The 23,575-nt window shown below is 37.5% G+C and overlaps 1 protein-coding gene across 17 annotated transcripts in view; it reads left to right on the top strand.

The window, feature by feature from the left end:
- The window catches only part of PARD3 (par-3 family cell polarity regulator), a 680,011-nt gene that overhangs the window by 325,819 nt on the left and 330,617 nt on the right, over nucleotides 1-23,575 (top strand). For all 17 annotated transcript variants that reach the window (XM_037835598.1, XM_037835600.1, XM_037835599.1 and 14 more), the window contains exon 4: nucleotides 14,214-14,392. In XM_037835598.1, coding sequence (XP_037691526.1) covers nucleotides 14,214-14,392 — 179 coding nt within the window. The remainder of the gene's footprint in view (nucleotides 1-14,213; nucleotides 14,393-23,575) is intronic.

The following is a 23,575-nucleotide window of genomic DNA, read 5'->3' as shown; positions in this document are numbered from 1 at the left end:
TATATATATATATATATATATAAAGTTACTAGCAGGGAGATAAAACTGGTTTTATATCCTCTTCTCTGGCCCATATGTTGTTCTTCAAAGCTTATTTTCTGCTCTAACACCCGCAAATATCTTCCTAAGGATTTTGCCTTGCTAATTGAAAACTGATAAGTACCTTTTTTAAAAGGGCAATGCATATATATATATATATATATATATATATATATGAAGCTTGTTTCACAATCCTGATGACGGGTTTTATCCCCATGGCACCTGTTACTCACTTGGCTCTCCCCACTTTGAAAAGTGTCTGTAGGAGGTGTCTAATTGCTCCGAAGATGGGGGCGGCAGTCTTCATTTTGCATGTGGAGTAATTATGCTGTGTGCATCATAAATTCTATTAGCACATGTGTAACTGCGATTATTTTTAGATTTTGATTAAATACCACATGGCTTAAGCCTGTTTCTTAGAAAAGCTTTATTCATTGCCTTGAGTGGTTAAATAACTTAAAAATGACTAGGAGAGAGGGGGCAGGGGGTAAAGAAGAGCATTGGGAGCAGTGATGAGGAGAAGGGGTGGGGTATTTAACAGTTAAGCAAATTATATCCTTTTATTTTTGGCTCTGATTCATTATTAGATTTGCCATTTCTTCCACTTATTTAAAAGGCACCTTACCTAAAGAGGCAAATCAATATTTGCAGTGCATTAGTGCCACAGAGAATTTCAAATCTTGTGACTAGGGTTTATTGCTGTTTTATCCCCTCTTCAAAGCAGCTACAGACATCAAACAGGCTCTACCACCAGGCTGGATTCAGTGACATTGTACCAGTCCCCCGAGTGCTTCGTCCAGCAGCTTAATTATTGAAGATCCCTGTCTTTGAATTTTCTTTTTAATATTTCACAGGACATACTCTGAAAATCTGTATTTTAAATAAATCAGAAGATTATGGGGTGAGAAAGTTTTGTTATCATGTTTTAAAATGGATTAATTTTCCTAAAATTGGGGATGAGAAATTGCAATACTAGTGACCAAATTACCTTAAATGAGATGTTCTTATTATTTCTAATTATACCACAAAGAACACAAATTACATCAGATTATTTGTAATGCTGAAATACGCCATGGGCCCCAGGAAAAGGTAGCAAATCATAGATGAGAAAGGTATATTTGTATTGTATTTCTCTGAGGCCAAGACAAAAGAGCCATCTTCATGCAATATTATGTTTCAGAAGGATCGTGAGAAGGGGAAAATCTGTTAGATGAATGCAGGCAGTTGTGTTTCGTGATTTGTAGTGTTATAAAGCCAGCACTCTCATTTCTTAAGATCAGGTTCAATTTGCCCAAAGACCACATGTTGTTTCTGGCTACTTCTGCAGCATTGCTTACAATTCTTGTGTTATTAACATTCCTCTGTATTGTTTATAGGCACCTAATGAAATGCTTTTATATGTTCTCTTTCAGAAATTGTTGAAAGATTCGGTTAGGTTGAGATTTTGTAGATGATAACCGGTATTTTTAGAATTAAAAGGACGTTCTCAAGCCCTTAGTGCAGCCTCTGATTTGGTAGTTTAGAAGGCTGAGGCCTGATGGGCCAAGTGAGGAGAATGGATCACCAGGCCAGCAGTTCTCAACATGTGGTCTGTGGATACTTTTTGGGGGTCACCAAGACCATTTCAGGTACTCTGCAAGGTCAGCACTATTTCATCATATTACTAAAACCTACTTCGCGTTGACATTTGCACCAGTGGTGCATAAACACTGCTGGGTAAACCTGCAGGCATTTTAGCACAAATCAAGACAGTGGCACCAAAGAACTCATCTGTTACATTCACATTAAAAGAAAAAAAAAGCCAGTTTCATTTATTGTCCTTGATGAAGCAGTAAAAATCATTAATTTTATTGACCTTCACCCTGCAGTATATTCTTTTTTTTTTTTTTCTATTTTATGTGGCAAAATGGGAATAGGCATGAAGCTCCTCTGCTGCATAGCAAAGATCAGTGGTTGTCTTGAGAAGAGTATTTGTGTGATGGTTTGAGTTGTGAGCTCAGCTAGCCAATTTTTCATGGAACACCACTTTTATTTGAAGGAATGTCCATGGAAAACTGGTTATTCAGACTTAGGTGATTGGCAGTTTCTAGAAAATGAATGAAGTGAACTTGTCACTACAAGACAAACAATTGACAGTGTGGCCGAAGATAAAATTCAAGTTTTCTTGAAGACTTGACATCTTCCCAATATTTAAGACTTTTGTGATGAAATTGGTAGTAATATTAACATATGTGATTTTCTGATATAAAGACATGTCAACATTTCGAGGAATCAGCATAGCCCAAATGAACTAATGTTTTTCAAATAACTAATGCTTTATCTTACAGCATTTTCATGGGTAAAAGATCCATTCAAATTGCCAAGTAGATAAGTAGATTTTAATGTAACCAAGAATAAAAAGTTCACATTCCATACTTTCGCTAACTTTTGAGAAACCATCAGTTGTCAAGTTTTGGTGTATTGTCCAGGAAGAATATTCACAGTTATCTGGAAAGACTATTAAAATACTATTCCTTCCCCCACTACCTGTTGGTAAAATTCTTTTTTCTTCATATACTTTGTCATATGGCAGCAGATTAAATGCAGAAGCATATATGAGAATCCAGATGGTTCCTATTGAGCAAAATGTAAAACAATGCTACTTTTCCAACTAAATATGTTTTGTAAAATAGTTTTCATAAAATTATATTGTTTCTGTTAACATGTAATGGGCTTATGTTTGGTACTTAGAAATTAGTTAATAAATATTTTAAGGTTTCTCATTTTCACCTTTACTATGGCAAATATCACTAGCTATGTGTGCTGGTTTGGATGTATTATGTCCCCCAAAACACCATTATCTTTGATGCAGTCTTGTGTGGGCAGGAAACATACTGGTTTTAATTGGGTTGGAGACTTTTGATTGGATGTTTCCGTGGAGATGTGATCACTCAACTGTGGGCGAGCTCTTTCACTGGATAATTTCCATGGAGGTGTGGCCCCGCCCACTCAGCATGGGCCTTGATTAGTTTACTGGAGCACTATATAAGCTCAGATAGAAGGAGTGAGCTTGCTACAGCCAAGAGGGACACTTTGAAGAAGGAACAGGAGCTGAGAAAGGAGCTTCAGCTTTCAGAGACGTTTTGGAGATGGCCTTTGAAAGTAGACTTTTTTTTTTTTTTTTAACTTTCCCTTCTTTTTTAAATCAACTGTATGAAAAAAAAGTTAAAAAGAAAACAAACATACAATAAAAGAACATTTCAAAGAGACCATAACAAGGGAGTAAGAAAAAGACAACTAACCTAAGATAACTGCTTAACTTCCAACATGTTCCTACTTTACCCCAAGAAAGTTACATAATATAGCAACATTTCAGTGAACTTGTTCCTACTACATCCATCAGAAATTAACAGACCATAGTCATTTCTGGGCATCCCCAGAACGTTAAATAGGTTATCTGTTCTTCTTGGATTATTGTTCCCCTTCCTTAATTGCTCTCTACTGCTAGTTCCCCTACATTCTACATTATAAACCATTTGTTTTACATTTTTCAAAGTTCACATTAGTGGTAGCATATAATATTTCTCTTTTTGTGCCTGGCTTATTTCGCTCAGCATTATGTCTTCAAGGTTCATCCATGTTGTCATATGTTTCACCAGATCGTTCCTTCTTACTGCCGCGTAGTATTCCATCGTGTGTATATACCACATTTTATTTATCCACTCATCTGTTGAAGGACATTTGGGTTGTTTCCATCTCTTGGCAATTGTGAATAATGCTGTTATGAACATTGGCGTGCAGATACCTGTTCGTGTCACTGCTTTCCGATCTTCCGGGTATATACCGAGAAGTGCAATCGCTGGATCGAATGGTAGCTCTATATCTAGTTTTCTAAGGAACTGCCAGACTGACTTCCAGAGTGGCTGAACCATTATACAGTCCCACCAACAATGAATAAGAGTTCCAATTTCTCCACATCCCCTCCAGCATTTGTAGTTTCCTGTTTGTTTAATGGCAGCCATTCTAACCGGTGTTAGATGGTATCTCATTGTGGTCTTAATTTGCATCTCTCTAATAGCTAGTGAAGCTGAACATTTTTTCATGTGTTTCTTGGCCATTTGTATTTCCTCTTCAGAGAACTGTCTTTTCATATCTTTTGCCCATTTTATAATTGGGCTGTCTGTACTATTGTCATTGAGTTGTAGGATTTCTTTGTATATGCAAGATATCAGTCTTTTGTCAGATACATGGTTTCCAAAAATTTTTTCCCATTGAGTTGGCTGCCTCTTTACCTTTTTGAGAAATTCCTTTGAGGTGCAGAAACTTCTAAGCTTGAGGAGTTCCCATTTATCTATTTTCTCTTTTGTTGCTTGTGCTTTGGGTGTAAAGTCTAGGAAGTGGCCGCCTAATACAAGGTCTTGAAGATGTTTTCCTACATTATCTTCTAGGAGTTTTATGGTACTTTCTTTTATATTGAGATCTTTGGTCCATTTTGAGTTAATTTTTGTGTAGGGGGTGAGGTAGGGGTCCTCTTTCATTCTTTTGGATATGGATATCCACCTCTCCCAGCCCCATTTGTTGAAAAGACCATTATGACTCAGTTCAGTGACTTTGGGGGCCTTATCAAAGATCAGTCGGCCATAGATCTGAGGGTCTATCTCCGAATTCTCAATTCGATTCCATTGATCTATATGTCTATCTTTGTGCCAGTACCATGCTGTTTTGGCAACTGTGGCTTTATAATAAGCTTCAAAGTCAGGGAGTGTAAGTCCTCCCACTTCGTTTTTCTTTTTTAGAGTGTCTTTAGCAATTCGAGGCATCTTCCCTTTCCAAATAAATTTGATTACTAGCTTTTCCAAGTCTGCAAAGTAGGTTGTTGGAATTTTGATTGGGATTGCATTGAATCTGTAGATGAGTTTGGGTAGAATTGACATCTTAATGACATTTAGTCTTCCTATCCATGAACATGGAATATTTTTCCATCTTTTAAGGTCCCCTTCTATTTCTTTTAGTAGAGTTATGTAGTTTTCTTTGTATAGGTCTTTTACATCTTTGGTTAAGTTTATTCCTAGGTACTTGATTTTTTTAGTTGCTGTTGAAAATGGTATCTTTTTCTTGAGTGTCTCTTCAGTTTGTTCATTTCTAGCATATAGAAACATTACTGACTTATGTGCATTAACCTTGTATCCCGCTACTTTGCTAAATTTGTTTATTAGCTCTAGTAGCTGTATCGTCGATTTCTCAGGGTTTTCTAGATATAAGATCATATCGTCTGCAAACAATGAGAGTTTTACTTCTTCTTTTCCAATTTGGATGCCTTTTATTTCTTTGTCTTGCCGGATTGCCCTGGCTAGCACTTCCAGCACAATGTTGAATAACAGTGGTGAACAGCGGGCATCCTTGTCTTGTTCCTGATCTTAGAGGGAAGGCTTTCAGTCTCTCACCATTGAGTACTATGCTGGCTGTGGGTTTTTCATATATGCTCTTTATCATGTTGAGGAAGTTTCCTTCAATTCCTACCTTTTGAAGTGTTTTTATCAAAAAGGGATGTTGGATTTTGTCAAATGCTTTTTCAGCATCTATTGAGATGATCAGTTGATTTTTCCCTTTCGAGTTTTTAATGTGTTGTAATACATTGATTGTTTTTCTTATGTTGAACCATCCTTGCATGCCTGGAATGAACCCCACTTGGTCATGGTGTATGATTTTTTTAATGTGTCTTTGGATTCGATTTGCAAGTATTTTGTTGAGGATTTTTGCATCTATATTCATTAGGGAGATTGGCCGGTAGTTTTCCTTTTTTGTAGCATCTTTGCCTGGTTTTGGTATTAGATTGATGTTAGCTTCATAAAATGAGTTAGGTAGTGTTCCATTTTTTTCAGTGTTTTGAAAGAGTTTGAGTAAGATTGGTGTCAGTTCTTTCTGGAAAGTTTGGTAGAATTCCCCTGTGAAGCCATCTGGCCCTGGGCATTTATTTGTGGGAAGATTTTTGATGACTGATTGGATCTCTTTGCTTGTGATGGGTTGGTTGAGGTCTTCTATTTCTTCTCTGGTCAGTCTAGGTTGTTCATATGTTTCCAGGAAATTGTCCATTTCTTCTACATTATCCAGTTTGTTGCCATACAGTTGTTCATAATATCCTCTTATAATTTTTTTAATTTCTTCAGGATCTGCAGTTATGTCACCTTTTTCATTCATTATTTTGTTTCTATGGGTCTTCTCTCTTTTTGATTTTGTCAGTCTAGCTAGGGGCTTGTCAATCTTGTTGATCTTCTCAAAGCACCAACTTTTGGTGATATTTATCCTCTCTATTGTTTTTTTGTTCTCTATGTTATTTATTTCTGCTTTAATCCTTGTTATTTCTTTTCTTGTACTTGGTTTAGGATTGGTTTGCTGTTCATTTTCTAGCTTCTTCAGTTGATCCATTAGTTCTTTGATTTTGGCTCTTTCTTCCTTTTTAATATATGCGTTTAGTGCTATAAATTTCCCCCTTAGCACTGCTTTTGCTGCATCCCATAGGTTTTGGTATGTTGTGTTCTCATTTTCATTCGTCTCTATATATTTAGCAATTTCTCTTGCTATTTCTTCTTTAACCCACTGATTGCTTAGGAGTGTGTTGTTTAACCTCCAGGTATTTGTGAATTTTCTAAGTCTCTGATGGTTATTGACTTCTAATTGTATTCCATTGTGGTCAGAGAATGTGCTCTGAATAATTTCAATCTTTTTAAATTTATTGAGGCTTGTTTTATGTCCCAGCATATGATCTATTCTGGAGAAAGTTCCGTGAGCACTAGAAAAGTATGTGTATCCTGGTGATTTGGGATGTAATGTCCTGTATATGTCTGTTAAATCTAATTCATTTATCAGATTGTTTAGGTTTTCAATTTCCTTATTGGTCTTCTGTCTGGTTGATCTATCTATAGGAGAGAGTGATGTGTTGAAGTCTCCCACAATTATTGTGGAAACATCAATTGCTTCCTTTAGTTTTGCCAGTGTTTCTCTCATGTATTTTGTGGCACTTTGATTGGGTGCATAGACATTTACGATTGTTATTTCTTCTTGCTGAATTGCCCCTTTTATTAGTATGTAGTGGCCTTCTTTGTCTCTCAAAACATCCCTGCACTTGAAGTCTATTTTATCTGAGATTAATATTGCTACACCTGCTTTCTTTTGGCTGTAGCTTGCATGAAATATTTTTTTCCATCCTTTCACTTTCAGTTTCTTTGTGTCCCTGTGTCTAAGATGAGTCTCTTGTATGCAACATATTGATGGTTCATTTTTTTTGATCCATTCTGCGAATCTATATCTTTTAATTGGGGAGTTTAATCCATTTACATTCAACGTTAAAACCGTGAAGGCATTTCTTGAATCAGCCATCTTATCCTTTGGTTTATGTTTGCCATATTTTTCCCTCTCTCTATTAATATCCTTTATTGTACCCATACCGAATCTCTTTAGTACTGAACCTTTCTCCAAGTCTCTCTGTCCTGTCTTTGTTTCTCTGTCTGTAGGGCTCCCTTTAGTATCTCCAGTAGGGCAGGTCTCTTGTTAGCAAATTCTCTCAGCATTTCTTTGTCTGTGAAAAATTTAAACTCTCCCTCAAATTTGAAGGAGAGCTTTGCTGGATAAAGTATTCTTGGCTGGAAATTCCTCTCACTCAGAATTTTAAATATATCGTGCCACTGCCTTCTCGCCTCCATGGTGGCTGCTGAGTAGTCACTACTTAGTCTTATGCTGTTTCCTTTGTATGTGGTGAATTGCTTTTCTCTTGCTGCTTTCAGAACTTGCTCCTTGTCTTCTATGTTTGACAGTGTGATCAGTATATGTCTCGGAGTGGGTTTTTTTGGATTTATTTTATTTGGAGTTCGCTGAGCATTTATGATTTGTGTATTTATGTTGTTTAGAAGATTTGGGAAGTTTTCCCCAACAATTTCTTTGAATACTCTTCCTAGACCTTTACCCTTTTCTTCCCCTTCTGGGGCACCAATGAGTCTTATATTCGGACGTTTCATATTATCTATCATATCCCTGAGGTCCATTTCGAGTTTTTCAATTTTTTTCCCCATTCTTTCTTTCATGCTTTCATTTTCCTTTCTGTCATCTTCCAGGTCACTGATTCGTTGTTCAGCTTCCTCTAGTCTTGTACTGTGAGTGTCCAGAATCTTTTTAATTTGGTCAACAGTTTCTTTAATTTCCATAAGATCATCCATTTTTTTATTTAGTCTTGCAATGTCTTCTTTATGCTCTTCTAGCGTCTTCTTGATTTCCTTCATATCCCGTACTATGGTCTCATTGTTCATCTTTAGTTCTTTGAGTAGCTGCTCTAGGTGCTGTGTCTCTTCTGGTCTTTTGATTTGGGTGCTTGGGCTTGGGTTATCCATATCGTCTGGTTTTTTCATATGCTTTATAATTTTCTGTTGTTTTTGGCCCCGTGGCATTTGCTGAACTTGATAGGGTTCTTTTAGGGTTTGTAGACCTATTGAAGTCCTTATCTCTAATTTATCAGATCTACAGCTTCGTGGAGTACACTTTCTCTAACTAACCAGCAGGTGGCGTCCACGAGCCACCTGTTCTCCACAAGCCAGTTCTCCCCTGCTTAGCCTTTTTGGTGAGTGGGGGAGTGAGTCTTGTGGGGCCCAATTGGTGTACCAAGCTTGCGTGTGTAGTTGGTGTTGCCTGCCCTGTATGTGGGGCGTGTTTCTGGGCAGTCAGGAGGGGGGGTGGCCCTAACAATCAAATCTCCCTGATGATCCTAGAGTTTTAAAGCTGCTGCAATAGTCTAATCCTTCAGTTCAGTCGTGCCACAGTTTGTCTCTGCCACTGACCCACAAGTCTTTGGTATTGGCGTATGGCTCCTGAGACTTGCAAGTGGGCCCCTCTTCCAGGCTGTGCACCCCGGGTCCTCTGTTGAGGGATGACTGTGCTATGTCACAGGTGAGTGCCGTCCCCCCAGGGCAGTTCTGGGCTGCTGGGCTGTGTAGGGAGGCTCCCAGTCTGCTCAAATGATGGCTGAATGGGGCTTTGTTAATTCACACTGCTCCACCTTCCCAGCTCTGGGACATTCAGCTGAGGTTGCAGGGAAGGCTAATGTCCACGCCCAGTTTTGTGGTGTGTGCCTGTTATTTGAAGCACTTCCGTCACACTGGGTTGTCTGGGGCAGCTCTGGGCTATGGGGCTGGCGATGGGCAGGAGTGTTTCCTGTCCACCAGGATGGTGGCTGTGAGCGGACACCCCCCTTTTCTTGGGAAGTTGTGTTGTTTAGTGAATTTTCTCAGCCACTGGATTATTGCCTTTTGTCTCAGAGCTCTCTTAGTTCTGCTCTTGACTTGACGTGCCCAAATTGCAATTCTTTGAAGCTTTCTGTATTGGGCTTCTTAGAGTAATTGTTTTAGAAAAAGAAAAAAGGATTTAAAAAAAAAAAAAAACAAAAAAAACGGCCCTCCTCAGAGATCTAATGGGTTATTGAAATGCTAATAGACAAAGCAACCAGGGCCATTAAGGAAAGGTCCACAGGGCAGAGAGATCAGCTTTGCTTCGGGATTTGCATATGCGCCTCAAGGCCTGAGCTCCGCCCTTCCCCTTTCTGTGTTCACCGGAACTCCAAAAATCCTCTGCTTTTATTTTGGAGTTTTTCGTGTTGGTTTTTTTTCTATGCCTGTCTCCTCTCTGCTGGGCTAGCTACTCTCAGAGTCTCTGGTGTCTGGTCTCAGTCTATCTATGGTTGGAGTTTGAATCAGTAGAATGAGTTTCCGATAAGAGCCGCCACTGCAGTTCTCCCTTCTCCTTCCCGGAGCTGACAGCCCCTCCTCCCCCGGGACTGAGCCTGGCAGGGAGGGGCGCGGGTCCCCTGGCCGCAAAAACTTACAGATTTCGCTGATCTCAGCAGTTCCACGTTTTCATGAGTGTTGTATGAAGTATGCCCAAAGACAGATTGCTCTGTGGTGTCCAGTCCACGCAGTTCCTGGCTTTTTACCTACTTTCCTGGAGGAGTAACTAAAACTTACAGCTCACCAGTCTGCCATCTTGCCCTGCCTCCTCTGAATGTAGACTTTTACTCTGGAGAAGGTAAGAGAGGAAAAATGCCCCAAGAGCAGCTAAGAGTAACATTTTTGAGGAACTGCAGCCTAGAGAGGAACGTCCTGGGAGGAGGCCATTTTGAAACCAGAACTCTGGAGCAGATGCCAGCCACGTGCCTTCCCAGCTAACAGGTTTTCTGGACACCATTGGCCATCCTCCAGTGAAGGTGCCTGATTGTTGATAACTTACCTTGGACACTTTATAGCCTTGGGACTGTAACTTTGTAACTAGAAAACCCCCCTCTGTGGGAGCCGATCCATTTCTGGTGTTTTGCAGTCTGGCAGCATTAGCAAACTAGAACACTAAGTAAACAAAATTCTTTGGGGTCCTCAGTAATTCTTAGAATGTGAAAGGGTCTTGAGATCAAAAAGTTTGAGAAACGCTGGTCTAGAACAATGTCTTTTCAGATATGCTTTGGTATCTTATATGTTGTAGTTCCTCCATGTGCCAGTTTGGATATATTATGTCTCCCAGAAAAGCCACATTCTTTAATGCAGTCTCTTGAGGGCAGACTTATTAGTCTTCTATATATAGTGGGGCTTTTTGACTATGTTGTTTCTATGGAGATGTGACTCACCCAACTGTGGGTGAGACATTTTTGATTGGATTATTTCTGTGGAGGTATTACCCTTCCCAGTTAGGGTGGTTCTAAATTAGATCACTGGAGTCCTTAAGAGAGTTAAGGGCTGACATAGAGGTTAGATGCTTGGGAGCCAACAGAGACATTTTGGAGAAAGCCGTTTTGAAATAGAACCGGGGAGCAAAGGACCAGCAGATGCCAGCCATAGGCCTTCCCACCTGACAGAGGTGTTTCAGATGCCATTGGCCTTTCTTCAGTGAGGGCAACACGAACACAGTCCTGGCACTGTGGCCGCCTGGACTCTTTTGCTTCTGACCTGGTTATGGTGCTTGTGTGCATGATGATGATTCAATTCTTTCCTCACTTCAGATCGTTCAGCATTCCTTGGTGAGAAAATAGTATTTATTTCTTAAATTGGATTCTGTTCTTTTCTTATCAGTGTGGCAGTCAAATCAAGGACACCTTGCTGAATTTGACAGTGAACACAAATGTGAACATGGGGCCTGAAATCTCAAATTATTAAGTAGTTCAAACTAAAGATACAGATTACATTTATATTAATTTCTTTTATGGAGATCACCACAATGAGGAGAAACTGTTTTTAATCCACGATGAATTCACTGAAGGGCCACCTTATCACACGTCTCCAATGGGCATCACCTATGTTGTAGTTTATGCAAATGGTAACTCTGGGGCCGTGTCCTGATCTGGACCTTTAAGAGACAACCCACAGGGGTCTGCAGTCCCTGCTTTCACCCACCTAGTCTCTGATCCCTTTTGTCCGTGCACCCACAATTGATTCGAGAGTTACAGGTACATGAAGGTAAAATACTGATTATTTTTGTCTGTTTTAGATGAACAGACCAATACTGTGATCATATCTAGGTAAATGATGATGGTCTTACTTATTTATCTAATCTAAGTCATGTATGCAGTGTATTCTCTTGAAGGAATTTTCAAAGTAAGTTGTTTTATTGTGACGAAACAAATTCAATACAATTACGTAGTCCCTGAATTTATACTCTTATGTGGTTAGTCTTTTAAATAGATACTGCTTTTGGTCATTACCTCTGCACCATTTTTTTACTGATACCTCTTTTAGAGTTAAAAACAACAACATTTTTTTTTTACTGATACCTCTTTTAGAGTTAAGAACAACACCACAGAAATTGAGGTGTCCAGAGTTGCTTTACAACTGAATTATTAAAGATCCTGTAATTGGAAAGCAACAGAACCCGTATGTAGGTAGCATTATTATAATTATCTAGAAATATTTTATTCTTTCCCCCAACTTCCATTTTGTTTCCTTTCTGTTCGCAATTTTATTTGATGATTCTGAGAATTATTTTTTGCTTCTTGGGAGATAATTTTTAGAGCATTCTAGTATAAACTAACACATATAGATACTTAAATTTATATTTTTGTGAACTTGTTCTGAGAGTGAATATAGTTCTTACTGTTTTTTTTGGGGGGTAGTGGTGGTGATAATACAAATTTTAAGCAGCAAAGTCTGTCACAATTATTTACACACACTAAAGACTGGAATTATTCTTCCCTGTTTTGCATATGTGTGTTTCTCCCAATGATTAATACCACTACCAATAATCTTGAGTTAATTTTCTGCATTTTTTCCCTCTTGTAATGTTGGTTAGTCTCTATTACTATTTTTAAATCCTCACGATATAGAAGCAGATATTAAATGAAATATTCCTGTGGTTCATATGCTTCTGTTTTCTCTGATCATTTCTTTCCAATTTGCTTTAACATTGTTCTGGTTTGCTAATGCTGTCCATTATGCAAAGTACCAGAAATAGATTGGCTTTTATAAAGGGGGTTTATTTGGTTACAGAGTTACATTCTGAAGGCCATAAAAGTTTCCAAGCTTTGGCATCGACAAGTATACCTTCACTGAAGGAAGGCCAGTGGCGTCCGGAAAACCTTTGTTAACTGGGAAGGCATGTGGGTGGCATCTGCTGATCCCAGGTTGTGTTCCAAAATGGCGTTCTCCAAAATGTTGCTCTTGGGGCATTTTGTCCTCTTTTAGCTGCAGCTCCTCTTCAAAATGTCACTCTCAGTTGCTCTGCATCTGGACCAGCATGGCTCTTTTTAAAGTACTCCTGTGATCCAATAAAGAACCACCCTGAATTGGTGGGCAGCCCCTCCATAGAAATAATCCAATGAAACGTCTCACCCACAGTTGATTGAGTCACATCTCCATGGAGACACCGAACCAATAGGTTCCAACCTAATCAACACTAATATGTCTGCCCCCACAAGATTGCATCAAAGAACATGACTTTTTCTGGGGGAAATAATATATACAAACCAGTACAAACATCCTTGAGTCTATTGAACTGACAATGGTTTAAATGTAATCTTCAATGTATATAAATTGTCTTTAGTCATAAACCATAGACCAATGCCTAACATTCTTCAATGTTCCAGAATTGTTTCTCATGGTTAAAGCTGTTTTGTTAGAGGATTTTTTTGTAAAACATTAGTAAATATTTATTAATTTTTAACTTAATAACTTGCATGCTAAGTTTTGAAAACAGATTATTTTACATAATATAATAAAAATTATCTTATGCTTATATTTTTTGAGTGATTTCACTCAGTTGATGAGTGGGGCTCTGGGTTCCTATTCTAAATGTTACTCTCTGCTTTTTGTAGTTCTGTTTCTTCTCTGCTCTAACAGTGATCATCTCTGTGAGATGCTCTCAGTGCTAGTGATACAAATGCTAGCCTGGTTTTGTTATTGATTTTATTACAGTAATTTGCAAGCAAACTCCTCTTCCATAGGAATACAGTTGCTAAAATACTGTCTCATGTAATTGTGTATATGCATGTATGGCAAATACTGTCTACTTATTAGCATATTATCAAGATCTGCTTTATCTTCAACATAAGAAATATGTTTTCTGATAATACTTGATTGAACAAAATATTTTCTTCAACAAAATTCTTTAATAGAGTAGCCTGATTTTATCTACATTCTGTGCCTTTAGTCCACTAGATATGATTCAAATTAGATGAAATTTGTTCCTTTGCTTAGATTTGTTACTTTTATTTTATATGAGTGATAGGAGATAGTTAGAAATATTGGAATAATAATAGTAGTCATGGTTGTTATCATATATTGAGTGTTACCCTGTGCCAGGCACTGTTTTAAGCACGTTATCTCATGTCACACTCAGAGCAACCTCGTGAGAGAGGTACATAAGAAGGGACTAGGGCACAGGACAGCTAGGCAACTTGCTCAAAGCCACCCAGAGAACAAGTGATGGAGCCTGGGTACCAGCCAGGCAATCTGCTGCAAAGCCTGCCCATCCCTCTATCACATCTAACACGAACTCATTCGCCATTAAGTGTTTTAAAGGAACGAATGGAATTTCTATTTAGAATGCTGGCCCACTGTCGTTTTCTTAAAACTATTGTTTAACCTTTACGATTTAACTGCTTTTATCCTAATATGTGGTTTTCAGAACACTAATATATATTTTTTTCTTAACATAGTGCTTTTCCTTTTTATTTATAGATATGCCTCTTCATGTCCGACGAAGCAGTGACCCAGCTTTAATTGGCATCTCAGCTTCTGTCAGTGATAATAATTTTTCCTCTGAAGAGCCTTCACGGAAAAATCCCACACGCTGGTCCACAACAGCTGGTTTCCTCAAGCAAAACTCTGCTGGCAGCCCCAAAGCCTGTGAGCGGAAGGTAACTACTACCTCCTTCTGGCTGCAGTCCTCCACATCTCTTAGTATCAGAGTTTCAGATGTTGGCTAGATCCTTTGCTTCTAGGGGGTATTCACTAAGGCCCCTTGAGTGTGTGTGCTTATTCAACTTTGACATGAAAGTTCAGGGCATCTCCTGCTTTATTGTGGACTTGAATTTTCTGATAAAATTTGGTGCTATATGTGTTGTACATTTATTTATGTCTTCAGTTTTTGAATACATAATATGCTCATATGATTGGGAAATGTCAGTTTTCAATTTGAAATGTGTGCAGTGAAAGTCCCTCTCTTGCTCTGTCTCCCAGTTGCTTACAGTTTCTCTTCATGGGCAACCCTTAGGTGAGCTTTTTGCACATACTTACAGGGTTATTGTATACAGATATATGCAAGTTTTCATGTTGGATTGTGAGGTACATTAAATAAATTATAGCATTTTGAGTATTTGAGAATGAAAAAAACCCTAATGGTAATTTATTCTGACTACCGAGTAGGTAATTTTATCCTCTTTAAGTCTCCCTACTAAATGGAAGTCTGCTGTCTAATCTTAATAAAATTTTCTTCCTTGACCTTGATCAAATTTATTTTAGTCCTTGATCAAACTCATTTAGTCTAAATAAATAACATTTATTTGAGTCTATCCAGTCTATTTTTTTTCCAGTTTGCTTTTTAATGCTCTGTCATGTAGTCCTAGTAGTCTTATCATACCATTCTGCCATGATTCTAACCTTTTACACAATGAGCCTTAAGCTGCTTGTCATTTTCACAGCTGAATCTGTAGAATAGATGCTCATAAGCATTTTTTGAATTGAATGAATTAATAAACATTTTTTCAGTGCAGTCAGTAATGTAGCACAGTATATGAAAATACAGTAGTCATGTATTAATATTTTAGATGGATGTAGCTTGGTACTTGCTTGATTTATCCTTTCCATCTATGTAAAAATGGCTGTTTTAAACATTTCTTTTAAGTTTGTTTTATATTTTAAGAAACTCTTCTCTAAACTAGTTCAAGTTTAAAAAAATAGAGTGCATAAGTTTAAGGAGAATCTACCAAGAAAAATGCAGAGTGTGCTTTATTCTCTGATTTTTGGATTAGGGGCTTAACTGTTAGGCTCACGTTACTCAAATATTTTGTTATGGATTTGATGAAGAATTACATCAGAGTGCCTCCTCGTAAAGATTATTAAGATTGAAATTTTAGAGGGCTTTATCATGCAATGAAATTTTAGAGGGCTTTATCGTGCAATGGGCTATTCAAAGCAGCAGAATCCAGTTTATGAATATATCTCATGAAATTTAATTTTTATTCAGCGTAAACCCAGTTTATATGGATATTCATAAATGTATAAACAAGTCAAGTTGTGAGTTTGAAAAGCATTCATTACTTTTTAAAAAGGTTTTCAATTAGTTGGAGGATAGTGGTTCAGAAGTCATGAGATAATCAGCGTTTTCATTTAACTCCCAATATCTTGAGTGTATTAGTCAGTTGCAGCAAACATCCTTGGTAGCTATTTGAAACATAAAAGGGCTTAATATTCAGAATTTCTTCCAAAATAATTGGAAGGGTTGAGTAGCAGGCCCTCAAGTTGGGCCTCAAGGACTTGTCAGAGCAGTCCAAAACTATGAATCTGCCTGCCATGGGAGCTGCTACCTCTGCCCCAGTGTAGGAGGTGAGCTTTGGTTCTGTGCAGTTGCTGAGTAGGAGCATGTGCTGCAGTGACTGTAGCCCAGGGGCTGGAATCTGCCTCCCAGGGTCTAGCTGCTAGACATTAGCATTCTGTCCTAAGTGTCTCACAATTGCCTGTCCTTGGCACCTGCAAAGCTGGAGACGGACCCCTGGACTGCTGCCTCCGAACACTATCATCTCCATCCTCATACTTGCCATTACCGACAGCCCAAGAAGTGGTTGCTGTTGCACAAAAAAATTCACCATTAAAAATCATATGCTATTGAATCTGGATTGGCAGACTCCAGTTTGCATCCAGAACCTTAGCTGCAAGGGAATCTGAAAAACGTAGCCTTAGCTTTCCAGCCTCTGTGGGATGGGAAGGCACACTAGAAGACGGTGGAAATGTTCATTGCCAATTAAACACACCCACCACCCTGACTTCTTGTTTTAAATAACATATATCTATCATGGAAGAAAATTTGGGAAACTCAATAAAATAGAACAAAATAAAATTATCCGTAATTCCCATCACCAGTATTAAAATGTTGGTGACCACACAAACACAGACACTCACACACACCCATACTCCTTAGAGTTGCAGTCAGACTGTCTACATGTTTTCATCCCAATTATTTCTACATTTTTCTCATATAGGGATTTCAGTATAAGTTTTATTTGAAAATATTTGTAATATGTGCAAAATATTTCATCATTGTAGAATGTACTCTAATTTACTAACCATTCTCAAACTGTTGGACATTTATATTATTTCCATTTTTACATATTATAAGTAACAGTGCTGTGAGACATCCTTCAACTGTACTTCTTTCTAATTGTTACTTATTCAACAAGGTTTTTCTCTGCCTGGAGTGTTTATTAATATAGGCAGATGCCCATACTTTCACATAGGAAAGACCTTTTGCCTACACATGTATAGCTAGGTGAAGCCATATTCGCAGACAACACACATAAAGTGCAAGGTGCAAGGAGTCTTTTGAATTCTTTTATTGTACTTTTCAAATACATATTTACAAATGTGCTCTCTCAATTTTATGCTGTTTGGGTTTCAGTCTGAAAGTTTTTTTATATGTATATATCTGAGTTAAATATTCTTATTTTCAGATATAAAAATACTTCTCATCTTTTCAGTATTCAGAAAGTATGCTTAGAGGAAAGTGTACTTGCTGACCAGACACAAAACATTACATTTATTGATTTCTATTCAGCCCATGAGAGTTTACCTATTCTGGGTATTTCAAGATATTATAAATCCTTAGCAGTGTTTAGTGTTTTCTTTATAAACTCATGGAAATAAATTAGTTAAGAGTTCATAGTCTTGTGATTTATTGATCTCTTATGGGTCAAACAAGTTGACGTTCTTGTGTATGTCACCTACATAGTTAAGTGGCTTTTCTTCTTCCAAGTTGAGTAAGCATAACAAGCAGTTTTAGAATAAAGATGCTAATCAATTAAAGTATTTTCTTTCTGAGAAGGAAAGTTCCATTCTAATTTATTAGAAAACTACCATGTTGGAATCTCCCTTGTAATTCAAAATCACAAATGAAAGATGCATCTTCCTGGTTGGAATAGTGACAATATCACATTCCACTGTAACATTTAGAAGGCAGTGTAGATAGATTTTGATGCTACTAAGCCAGCTGAGAGCTTGGAGAGGCCAAAGTTTCTATGGGCTTCTAGATTTCTTAAAACTTGTCATACTTTTATATGGAAGTGTGAAGAAGGGAGTCTTGGCCTTTTTCAAAGTTCTTTGAGATAGTTATTCATTATGGTTCCCCAGCATTTTGTGGCTGACTCTCTGTTTCCATTGTTTTAGAGTCCATTTTGCTCACACATTTATGGAAAGTATTTCACTAGAAGGTGTATTTACATTTGAGATTGTACACGTGGTTAATATTTCATCTTGGGAAAGAGTATTTCAATCAGTGTGAATACTTAAGTCATCTTTGTCATCTCTTTGGTCACCTGTATTAGTTAGTGTCATGGGGAATCAAGAGGCAGACTGGTATTTGGGGAGTGTTTGATTCGTTCTATAAAGAAAGCTGTAATGAGGCACTCACTAGAACAGTCTACCATGAAGTTCCAAGGATAAAGCCTTTGTACTATTTCACTATGCAGTTGTTATAAGACCTTGTTCCTTTTTCCTAAATGAGAGCTGTTGATTTTTTTAAGTTATAGTTCCCATCAAAAAATTTACACAGGATGATTTAGTATAAAAATCATATGTTGACTAGTTTCCAAGAGAAAGTCTTACCTGATTAGGGAAAGGGGAAGAAAAGTGATAGGAGAACATATTGTCTTGGCATCATTAGCTTTTTTTTTTTTCATTTCTTAAAGAGAGACCTTGGAATGTTTCTTACCCCCTGGGTTTATTATTTCTGTTTGATTTAGTTGCTTGGCATGTTTGGTATCTTTCCAATTCCCCTGATACATGCAGAGTCTTGGAAGAGATGCCTTCTTCTTTCTTAATTATGTCTTTGTCGTCTCCCTTCCTGTGCCTTTAGAAGAGTGTGAGATCTTATTTCTTTTACTTTTAGAAACTTATTTTTATAAGCATGTCTCATAGCACATTTTAAGGTTCTCAAAACATTTTTTTTCTGATAATAATGCTATTTGCTTTTTGCGTTTATGAATTAATGAAAAATATGAAGAACCAGGTAACTAATTTGGAGTCTCGCAGATGAATGGAACTCACGTTTAAGTGTAACTTCATGATTTTTTGTGGAGCATAGCTCTGTAGAGATGGCTGTGGTCCTTGTTACCAGTGGAAAATCATGTAATAAGTATAGTTTAGTTTCTGGCAATTTTGTCTAACCTGTATTGAGAGCACCATCCTACGTCTCATAAGTATTGATAGCTTGCAAAATGTTCTATCGTGTACTGAGTTTTTTCTTGTAGTTGGTATTTATTAACTTTATTTGACCATTGACAGTATTTTGCCAGTTTTTTTGCTTATTTAAGTAACATTTAAAAGTACCCTTTAGTGAATATCCTTATATATATATATTTATGATGGCATCCCTGATTATTTTCTTAGGATGATTTGATCAAGGAGATGAACATTTTTAAAATAATTGACAGTTGATTCCAATAAACTCATCAATAATAAAGTATAACATGCTTATGGTGTATAAAGCACTGTGAGAAGTTCTAGACTTGGTGGGGTTGGAGGTGGACTTGGGAGATAAAGAAAACCAAAGAAGTAACTGGAACTGTTCCTAACTTCCAGAACTTACTATCTTACTATATAACTTAATGGTTCCATTTGGCTGTGCATCAGAATTACTTGTGAACTTTTAAAGGAAGAAATATGCACATACGCAGAAATTTGTGTGTATTTCTTTAAAGCTCCTCTGTTGATTCCTAAGTTCAGTTGTTGTTTTGAGAACCTCTTGTCTGCTGAAAAGGGCAAGTGTGTATGCCTTTAGGAGAGGACATTTGGAGCATTTGCTGTATTTGGTTTTGTGACACCGCACTTCTCTTCATACTTGGTTTGCACAACTTTTTCATTTTCAAATGAAAAGCAATTAAAATTCTTTGTTTGGACTTTTAAAGAGTACTACAGCTACCCATGGGGATATTGGATACTTCCCATCAATGCAAAAGTAGAATTGGACATAATTTTTCTAGATGGATTCTGATAAAAACAATGTTTCTGCTAATGTTCTTTTGTGCACCCCCATCATCTTAGTTCAAAGTGTATTTGAATGTACTAAGTCAAGATGCCAAATTTCCCGTATCACATATGAGTTCACCGATGATAATTCACGCACTAGACACCTCCAGAAAATGACTGTTCTCTGTTTTATTGAGTGAGAAAACTTTAGCAGTTTCTATGCAGACAAGATATTAGCAATTTCAATGAATCCTACTCCATGCTATTCTAAAATAACTTCTTGGTATGGGACATAGTTAGTATCTATTTTCTTGTTTATTTTAAAGAAATACTCTATTTCTCTGCTCCCTCACCCCCCTTCTCAACTCTTTGCCCTCCTTGTCTTTGCTTCTTCTTATTTGTTCTTTCTAATGTGTATGGCCAGTTCACGTAGCAGTAAATTTGAAAATACTATTTTATTTTTTAACTATTACACTTAACTAGTTGACTGTTGAAAAACATTCATCTATCTTTGGGTTATTCATGAGCCAAGCATAACTACCGGCCAGTTACAGGAACCGTTCAAAACCTCAAAGGACGAGCTAAGATAGACCTTTCAAACAACACCTTTCCTCTGTGAGAGATCTATAGCTGTGATCAGTTTTCTGCGGCATTAGCTTCAAGGGGTATGCACCTTCAAGGGGGATGCACCTGAGGCCCAGACACAGACTATTCTGTTGCAACATTTGTATTTCATGTTAAAGGTTCCTAAAACTATTCATTTCACCCTCCTATTCTGCATAGTAAAAAATACTAATTTGAGTGCAGTGCATTTTTGTACTTTGAGTAAATGATGGTTACATCATTTATATCATTTACATAGGAGGTCAGCTTCAAGTGCCATGCTCACCTCATCTGAGTTGCTAATAAACTTAGTAAGTCTCGATTATTTTTTTTCTACCTTTAGGGATATAATCTGTCTTCACATCCTTTAAATATTATAATTTGTGTTCAAAGTTATGAAATTCTAAGGTATTATTGAGAGAATTTTTATTTCAACATGGATGTGATATTTTTAGAGTTCGCTAACCACTCCAGGAGTATAAATGCAAGTTAATGTCAGAACTGTTAATGAACACCCTCAAAGTTACTTCTGGTACAGAGGGAAATGAATATATTGACCATACTTTTCTTGACTTGGGGGAGAGGACCAGGAAATAAGATTTTGGCCTCACTTCATCTTTTTAAGTTGGTTTCTATTTTTAATTTTTGTTACTTTATCTTATAAACCTACCTATTTGGAATCATTAAATTACATCTAATCACTTCAAGCCAGAAAATATGAGATGGGATTGCTTGAGACTGGAGCATCTGGTGTCTCCATTCTAAATGGTCCAGCTCTTTAATTTGCTTCATTCCTGTTGCCACTGTGTGCTGGGGCTGCCTTCAGAGAAATGCATTCGAATGAGTTGTTTTACAATTTGTGGTAGAGTGACTTCCACTTATCCCTTCCCTAAACCATATCTGGTTTTGAGGTTTTGATATTTTCATGAAATGCTGGTCAAGTGGTTTGTGTGTGTGTGTGTGCACTTGCACGTGCGTGTGTGCGTGTGTGTGCACTTGCACGTGCATGCTTACTGTGTGCCAGGCACGATGCTTGGTGTGTTCCATGTTACGTCTCATTTGATCATCCTCTCAGGTTCGGTACGGCTGTTATTCCCATTTCCTTGGTGATCCTGAGAGAGTTTGAGAAACTCACCTAACAGTTAAACCAGCTGTGTTAATGTTCAGGCTGTGACATGAACCCCAATTGTCCAATTTCAAATTCTGTGCTCTTAAAAATATGCCTCCCATTTCCCAACATATGTACAGAATTTATATATGGCTGAAAAATTCATTTAGTTGATTATTTTAAATTACTCAACATTTCATAATGATGAGCATCTGTTTATTAGAACTGGTATAATTTTTTAAAACCTCAACAACTGTATAGTCTGTTAAGTCTTAAGTAAAAATATGCTGATTTCATTGATGTCATTATAATTATCTGATTATGCTGACCAATCTGCATTTCTTTCCCCTCCCAGATTTGTGGTTGTCTACTTTCTCTAATCTTTGTTATTAATGTATTGTTGTTGTTATCTAATCCTTGTAATTAATGTCATCATTATTGGAAAATTATACGCTAGACCTTTTCCTTGGTATTTTATCTACATTTTTCAAATCAGCATAACAACAACAAAGTAAATAATGATAGCATTGGATTATAGCCTAGAGAATGGAATAAATATCATGCGTCCATACTGAAAAAAGTAAATGATTGAACAAACTTATTCAAGCAGAAGGGACAAATCTTCCTTACTGAAGAATTCCAGATGGCTTAAGTAATACTTCTCCCTCCAGGAACTGAAGCTTTATTCTGTTTTCTCCTTCAGTGTTGGCTGCACTTAATGACTTCTTTTCAAAGAGTAGAGTGTGGAAAGTGAAAAACAGTAACTTTACAGTGGAGAAACCTGACAGACTCCACTTAAACATCAGATCAAGGTTAACTTTCCCAGTGATAACCACAGTAATATCAGGTCCCAGATACGATGTGATGAGAAAGGCTTTTTGCCTCTGTGGTCCTCTTTCCCAAAACTCAAGACCTCAATTTAATCATGAAAAAAATCAGACAACCCCACTGGGGTGGTAGGGCCATTCTACCAAATACCTGTTGTCATTGTTGAGGAAAGCAAGGAAAGACTGAAACTGTCATGGATCAGAGGAGATTAAGGAGCTGCAACAACTAAATGTAAGGTGGAGGTCCTGGATAGGAGCCTGGAACACAGACGCAACATCAGTGGGAAAACTGAGGAAATGCCAATGAAGTCTATAGTTTAGTTAATAGTATAATATACTGATGTTAATTTCTGAGTTTGGGCAAGTATACCCTGATGTAAGATGTAAGCATTAGAGGAAGTTGGGTGAAGAGTGTATGGTAGCTCTCTTGTATTACCTTTACAATATTTCCATACATTTAAAATTATCCCAAAATTAGAAGTAGAAAAGTAAAAATTACAAGGTAGGTTGTATCACCCACAGTTTATACTCAGGTATCTGGAGTCTGCAGAGCAAGGCTTAGTCCCAGATCTGTGAGCCTTCTGACACACCTGGCCATTCCCTGAAAGATCTGAGTTTCCTCTTTGGAATGAATTACAGTAAACATTCATCAACTGATGTTGTTAATTACTGACTCATGGTTGGCACCTGTCCCCATGACAGGCCTGAATTTGAGAAATGCTCATGGATTTAAAAATTGCTGCATTCTCATGGCTGGGTATTCTTATCTAAGAAAACATATTTTAGTTTTTGTTCATTAACAAGAAGTTGTTTTATTTTATTGTTTATTAACATCCATGAAATAGTCCCAAATTTCTGCAACATAGGGATGGAGCCTTGCTGAGAGATCTGACCATCACTCACTGTTTCTGTGAGATAAAGCCTGGGAGTTGCAGCTTAGCATGCCAGGAATAAGCTTCTGTCTCAAGGCATTGGATGGGTTCTGTGTAATTTCTTTTTATTGGATTGTAATTGGTTTGGGGAGGGGTACAGGGAGAGAATGGGCACGTACTCTCTGTACCCTGAAAGAGATTTACCCCGTAACTATACTGCTACCAGCATGTGGCAAATTAATATGCATTTCCCAGCCTGGATGGCTTTTTGACACCTGATGATGTAGCAGTATATTTAGATGATAAGAAAAATCCCTGATCACAGCAGTAACATCTGTTTCTTCATGGCAAGAGGGAAAATTTCCCACCCAGTACAAAGCTGGGTGACTGGGGGCAGTCTCGTAAGTGGAGGATTAAAGTTAAAATTTTAAAAAAGTAGAATGATTCCTTAAG

The sequence above is a fragment of the Choloepus didactylus genome, chromosome 5 (genome assembly GCF_015220235.1).
Source record: "Choloepus didactylus isolate mChoDid1 chromosome 5, mChoDid1.pri, whole genome shotgun sequence".
Lineage (NCBI taxonomy): Eukaryota > Metazoa > Chordata > Mammalia > Pilosa > Megalonychidae > Choloepus > Choloepus didactylus.
This window is presented reverse-complemented; position numbering and strand designations above follow the sequence as displayed.